Source organism: Pipistrellus kuhlii, unplaced genomic scaffold, assembly GCF_014108245.1.
Source record: "Pipistrellus kuhlii isolate mPipKuh1 unplaced genomic scaffold, mPipKuh1.p scaffold_m20_p_5, whole genome shotgun sequence".
Lineage (NCBI taxonomy): Eukaryota > Metazoa > Chordata > Mammalia > Chiroptera > Vespertilionidae > Pipistrellus > Pipistrellus kuhlii.
This window is the reverse complement of record NW_023425551.1, coordinates 79,311,306-79,318,355: the sequence shown is the minus strand read 5'-3', so window position 1 is coordinate 79,318,355 and position 7,050 is coordinate 79,311,306. Positions and strand designations below refer to the sequence as shown.

The following is a 7,050-nucleotide window of genomic DNA, read 5'->3' as shown; positions in this document are numbered from 1 at the left end:
CAGCTCCGGCCCGTTCGGGGACGAGCATGGAGGGGACCGAGGAGCACCGGGAGCCGAGGTTGGGGGGACGGAGGAGGAGCCCCGCGGGAGCGCCGGGCGCGGGGCCCACAGAACCCGCAGACCCCGCGGCGCGGCCCGAGCGCGCGCCCAACTCCCGCGCGGCCCGTCGCGTTCGCTGCCGCTGCGTCACGGCCTCTTCGGCCTCTCATTGGGCGAGCCTGTCCAATCACGTGACTCCGGCATGGCGTATAAATAAGGGCGAGGAGAAGGCGGTGGTCCGCCATTTCGTGGACGCCGGGGAGGAGAGGGGACCTGTGCAGCCGGGCGGAGGGGAGCCGAAGAGCCGTCCGAGGGTGTGTGGAGCTCAGCCGCCGCGTTTCTCACCCAAGATCTCGGTAAGGGCCCGGGTCCGGAGGAGTGAAGTGGGGAGTGAGACGGTACAGCGCCGAGGTGGGGCCGGGCCCAATGGCGGCGCCAGATGGAGACAAAGGGCCGCCGCCATTTTGTGACGTTCGGCGCGGGCGGCGGCGGGCCAGGAGCCCACCCGGCGGGTCCCGGCCCGGAGGGAAGGGGTTCGCGGGCCTTTGCGGGGAGATGCGCAGGCGGGTGAGGTTGCCCGAGGATTAAGGCAGCGGGGGAGCCGGTAACCGGAATCGTCCTGCAGGCCGCGCGGCCTTTCAATTTATGGCGCCTTTTTTTTTTCTTCCGCCCCACGTTTTCTTAAGCTCCCAGGCTTTTTGTCACTGGGCTCTCGTTAAGACGGGAATGTTGGTCTGGGCGGGCTGGAAGGGGTCAATGGAGGAAAAAAAGGGAGCATAATGTAATATTTTCAATAATAAAGATTTAATCTGTGAAAAGGCTGGAAATTTATTCCATTCACAGTAAGCTATTTCTGCACTCACACGCTCATGTTATTTTCATTTGACTCCACTTTTTACTCGTTGAACCCAGTCTTCTTGTAAACCCGTTTCCGGGGGCAGCATTGTTTCTGCAGCTGCTGCCCGGTAGCCCGTAGGCCCGAAACTGGCTACAGAGTTCCTTTTCTTTTTTTAAAAGTCTCCAGCAGTGGTTTGTTCTCAGCTCCTGGGCACAGGGTGGAGTCACGCTATAGGATGTGTCTGGGCTGGTTTTTTAATTGGCAAGCCCAAGGGGAGAAGGGGGTGTCGGGGTAGCCCCTAATCTGGAACCGGCCTCCGGGGTGATTGGGGCCGCTGCCCAGGCGACTGGAAGAGCCGTTAATTCCCGTCTAAACGTGTCTCTGGGTTCGCCTGTTTGGGACATTTCATAATAGATGGGATTGTGGTCCATGCACTTCTGTCTCAGGCCTCTAACTCAGCATTTAACGGAGAAATGGGTGTTTGGAGGGTGGTGATTTTACTTAATTAGGTGTGGTTTTGTTTTTTGTTTTTAGTATTTTGGCAGTCTTTCCTAAGGGTCTGTTTCACTGTGTGTAGATTATTTGGTTAAATCTTCACTGTTTTGGTTTTGGTTTTTTAATTTTACAGAAATGCATCGTGATTCCTGTCCATTGGATTGTAAGGTGTATGTGGGTAATCTTGGGAACAACGGTAACAAGACGGAATTGGAACGAGCCTTTGGCTATTATGGACCGCTCAGAAGTGTGTGGGTTGCCAGAAACCCTCCTGGCTTTGCTTTTGTTGAGTTTGAAGATCCCCGAGACGCAGCCGATGCAGTCCGAGAGCTAGATGGGAGGTAATTTGATCTTTGATTTAAATATGTCGTTTATGTTTTTAACATTTAAAAATCTCTAGGATAATGATTCTGAGTGGCTTCTTGGCTATCTGAAATTGATGTTACTGGAAATTGTGTACACCTTTTTTGGCAATAAAAAAAGGACCGAACAGTTTTAGTGGAGATAAGGAGGATTCTTCTTATTCAGTTGGCCATTGAAGAATATAATAAAGTTTAGGTGACCAGACGACCCGCTTCGTTTAAAAAAAAAAAAAAGTCCAAAAGATTTAAAGGAATCTTTTAAAAAATCAGGACCTTTTTTTAAAACGCTGCAGGACAAATTGTTAAAAAGTGGGACATCTGGTCACCTTAGTTTAATGGTCACTTCTTAGTGGGTGTACAGCTGCATCCAAAAAATTGTCAGAACATTTAAATCTAAATTCTCCTCAGTCAACTGTTGTCGCCTTTGAATTCTAAAACGGCTGTGGAATCATACTTGAAGTAAGAATGGCCCTGTGTTGATGATTGGAGCTGGATGATGCTTACATGGGGTTTGCTGCACCATTATCTTTACGTGCTTGGAGTGCTGCTTTTAGGAAGTCTGGCTTATATAGCAATTTTCCTTAGCTGGCTGCTCATGTCCGAGTTTTAATAGGAGCAGGTGTTACCCTTCCCCCTTCATTTGGTTGGCATTTGAAACCATTGGATTTCCATCCTAAAGTTAAATGTTCAGTAGGCTGGCTGTAGAAAAGCTTGTTTACTCAAGTGGATTGCAGAAACATATTTCCAGTGTTGCGCCTCTTCCCAGTCACTGGCTTATCTCACTGGCTTATCGGAATGTAAGGGCTGTTGGAACTTTTCATGTCAACTATTGTGATAATTGGGGGAGAGGGGTGATGTAAAATAAAATGTACAAATGTCTCCCGTCTATTTATTGCTGTTTACTTGGAGAGGGATGGAGTGGAGAGACAAGCAAATATAGGGTGAGATTCATAAACAAGTGACGGGACAGACCTCAAAGGAAGACATCACACAGGATGTATAGATGAACTAATTCTTTAAGGACTATTCTACGTGTTTTCACACTTAAATTACAAATACTAACAAATTAACATTGAGCCCAATGATCAGACTTGACCCTTAAAGGAATAAAATATAAAGAAGTTGGTTTCCTTTAAGGAAAAAATAAGGGAACTAAAACCTGTTTTGGTGTTAAGGATTCTGCAGGCATTCAAATGTGTTCCTAACTTGAAGTGCTTTTTAAAATATATATATATATTTTATTGATTGAAAGAGGGATAGAGTTAGAAACATTGATGAGAGAGAATCGGCTGCCTCTGCACACCTCCTACTGGGGATGTGCCCACAACCAGTGTACGTGCACTTACTTGACTGGAATCGAACCTGGGGCCCCTCAGTTCCCAGGCTGACGCTCTACCTACGGAGCCAAATCAATTTCGGCTAGAAGTGCTTTTTGCTTTAATATACATCTTTCAGGAAGTCAGTTTGGCTGCTTTAAATGTAATAACGTTTTTATCTTCCTAGAACGCTATGTGGCTGCCGAGTCAGAGTGGAACTGTCGAATGGTGAAAAGAGAAGTCGAAATCGAGGCCCACCTCCCTCTTGGGGTCGTCGCCCTCGAGATGATTATCGGCGAAGGAGTCCTCCACCTCGCCGCAGGTACTTGAGAGAGAGCGTGACTAGAGGTATTGGTGTAATGGAGTAGGTAATAGGAGCAGTTATTTCTCTCAAAAGTTTGTTGGTGGGTTTTAAATTTATTGTGAAGACCGGAGGTTTTTATGAAGCATTTGCTGGGTTTAGTTTGGGGTATGTGAGTTGTGCTGAGTGTTGGCTTTTGTCTTTAGGTTCATGTTGGTAGTCAGTAACTTCTATCTTGGATCTATCTTCTAGTTCATCTTCTAGTGCATCTTTCCAAGTCTTCCCTTATACTTCAATTTAGGCCTTTTTCCATTTCTTGACTCCATAATGACAAAACATTACATTCAACTCTAGCTCTTCACCAAAAAAATTGTGTTTTCTATTAGCACGATTGTAATATTTACCAATTAGGCAGCTGTTTTAGTAATGCTACAACTGGTAAAATAGAAATCTTTCTGAAGATTTTTTCTGAAACTAATGTCACTGACCAATAAAGGGGGCTAAAAAAGTAATCCCAGTCATCTATTCTTCATACCCAAATAGGAGAGAGATCTGTTTTTTTATAATTGACAATGGCATCATTCTTGGACCAGGCAGTGTTGTCTGGATGCTAAGTCCACATCTCCTCAAATCTCCAAAATAGTTTCTGAAGGACTGAATTTACCTCTTAAAGGTGAGTGAAGTCCTAGGAGATAGGAGTTCAAAATCTTGCCCCTTTTGCTGTTTTGAAAAACAACACACTGTTGCCAAATAGAGTATTTGTTAGCTAATAGATGGTTGTACTGATGGCTTGTTTTTTTTTTCTTCATTTTTTTTGTGCTTTTTGGTCCATCTATTAATAAAAATGAACCCCGTTACAGAGTCACCATCATGTCTCTTCTCACCACCCTCTGAGTCTGCATTAGCCAGTCAACTAGCCCTTTCAGCGTCATGTGACCAGCGCGCCCCATTCAGCTTGGCTGGTGTCGTTTCACATGACCCAGGCATGGCCAGTCGCCAGGTTGCACCGCCCTTTGGTTCCCGAGCATGCTGTTTTCTCTCAGCCTTCTCTCCAACCTTAACCAAATCGGCAGCAGCCACCTCGACCGCCCACACATTCCTGGCCAATCAGCTCAGCTGTTTATTTACCAAATGTCTTCACAACAACTACAGCAGCAGCCTTCGGCTAACAAAAAAGCAGGAAAAATCCACAACACCCCCTTCGCCAACCAACTAAATCCAACGCAACATCTGGCAAAACCTTTTCAGCAAATTCTTCCTGGCCGTCAGTCCGGCAGCCTCACCTCACCATTTCTAGCTTGTTGAAACCCAAAACTAGTAAGTTTTTCCTGCTTATACAGTTTACTGCTGGTTAAAATAAGGAGTAAGCGGCTTAAAGTAATTCTTTTTTTCTGGATCAAAGGCTGGCTGTGCATAATTGAATGGTAATGTACATATATATTGCTTGAATAAAACTTTTAAGGGTGATAGGGAACTCATAATGTAACTAGACCTTCAAGTGAAACTTATTTGCATGTGTGAGATGCCAAACTAAAAATTTAAATTACTAACAGATTTAGCTTTCCTTTCTAGCAAAAATTTGACTCCTATCACCTTTAAATGGTTTTACTAACAGTTTTCAAAATTTTAAAAATTTGGGGGTGAAGTGGGCCAAGAGCTAAGGTAATTTTGATAAGTCTAAACACACCCTTAAATGTGACAATCACAAATGCAGTTCTAATGTAGCACTTAATGGCATCAATATTTACACCTAGCGCGTTTTCACAATTACACTATCCACCTGGTACCTAAGTCTTGTCATGGACTTATAGGTTTGCATGGGTTCCAAATACTGGTTTATGGTACTGTTTTTGGAACTACTTGTGGGACTACATTTTGGTGTGGTGTTTGGGTAGTGAAGTTAGTTTGACATGAAGTTTTGCATTGGACAGATCTGCTGTGAAGCATTCTTTGTTAAAGTGAGTCCATGGTTGGAATATCTGCTTTTCACTTGAGCTTTTGGTTCCTTAATCCTTCTGTGCCTTTTTTTTCTTTTTTTTTTCTTTTTGACGATGGGTGCCAGTTCTTCGGCACATTCACTGGGCCCAACAGTGAGATTGAAAAGTTGGGAAATGCCTCACGCCATAAATACTAATTGACAGTTAGCCTAACTTTCTTGTTTCTGCTTTTAGATCTCCAAGACGGAGAAGCTTCTCCCGCAGCCGGAGCAGGTAAATGACTTGGCCACAGTCTCAGAAATGGCTGTGTTATTTGCTGTGCTGTTTTCTATTGATAAATGACTTTGTTAGTGGTAATGAATTATTAGTAATGGATAAAGTGTTACATGGAATCAGTATTAAGTTAGAATTAACTCTTTTCCTATTTTTCCTTTTCCTCTGTCCGTAGGTCCCTTTCTAGAGATAGAAGAAGAGAGAGATCACTGTCTCGGGAGAGAAATCACAAGCCGTCTCGTTCCTTCTCTAGGTCTCGTAGGTAAGATCTTTAATGATGAGCTATTTAAGATCTTGTCTAACTAGTTAGTGTACTAAAACCAGAAATAGGTCTAATTAAGCCATTTTGCTATAATTTTCTATCATAAAAATCTTTTGCTGTTTTGTCACTGCCCCCAAGTTACATATGGAACCTGATTTTCTGCTTTTGTTTTTTTTTTTTTTTTTTTTTTTTTAGCCGATCTAGGTCAAATGAAAGGAAATAGAAGACCAGTTTGCAAGATGAGTGGTGTACAGGAAATAACTTCATTTGACAGGAGTATGTACAGAAAATTCAAGTTTTGTTTGAGACTTCATAAGCTTGGTGCATTTTTAAGATGTTTTAGCTGTTCACATTTGTTTGTCTTGGAACAGTGACGCATAAAGATGTAATTCTCTATGGTTTGAAATGGATCATATGAGGCATGTAATATCAAGAATTGTTACTTTACAATGTTCCCTTAAGCAAAATTGAATTTGCTTTGAACTTCAGTCTTTCGTAGACTGATAATAAACCTCTTAACCTTCTGCCCAGCTAAAGTGTGACATTGAATATTGTGGAAACAAAACTGGCAAAAAATTGGATTTAAGACTTTCCGTAGCTGGGATCTAATAGGCAGCTGTAGTTGGACAGGCAGTCTTCAAAAGCTGCTTTGAACACAAGCCAGCAGCTAAAAATTAAAGCTGCACTTTTAGATTTAGAGGTTTAAAAAATCCAACTATTCTTTACATTGGGCAATGGTATGGAGTTAGTGTAGAACCTAAGAAGTTTTAAGAAAGTTAGTTTACCTTTGCTTTAGGTCATAAATTTCTTATGTGATTGCTATATATGAATATATAGCTGTTGATAACATTCTTCACTTGGAAATTTGAGACTATTCAAGATGCCAGTGTCCTGTCAGTTTAAGGGTACATTGTAGAGCTGAACTTTGAGTTACTGTGCAAAATTTTTTCCTTGCTGTCATTTGTAATATGTTTTGTGAGAATCCTTGGGATTAAAGTTTTGGTTACAAATTGTTGTTTAACCTGAAAGCCTGTTTTTCCTTGCAAAACTAAAATGTGTGAGCTTGGTATCAAGTTCAGGTATAACATTCCTATTGGAAGCCATACTTATATTTTCTTGTAAAGTGCTTTTAAATTAATAAAATAATAGCATAACTATAATAGTCAAACACACTATTACCATAGTTCTTGTCCCGTGGAAAGCAGTTGGTTACACAAATCTTAAAAG

The 7,050-nt window shown here is 42.6% G+C and overlaps 1 protein-coding gene across 1 annotated transcript; it reads left to right on the top strand.

Moving 5' to 3' along the window:
- The first annotated feature begins 238 nt into the window (after window positions 1-238).
- SRSF3 (serine and arginine rich splicing factor 3) lies at window positions 239-6,838 on the top strand. Its single transcript, XM_036413677.2, has 6 exons — window positions 239-395; window positions 1,506-1,713; window positions 3,238-3,372; window positions 5,523-5,561; window positions 5,737-5,823; window positions 6,019-6,838. Exons 2-6 carry the CDS (start codon window positions 1,508-1,510, stop codon window positions 6,044-6,046), a joined length of 495 nt encoding a protein of 164 aa, XP_036269570.1. The 5' UTR covers window positions 239-395; window positions 1,506-1,507; the 3' UTR covers window positions 6,047-6,838.
- The last annotated feature ends 212 nt before the right edge of the window (window positions 6,839-7,050 follow it).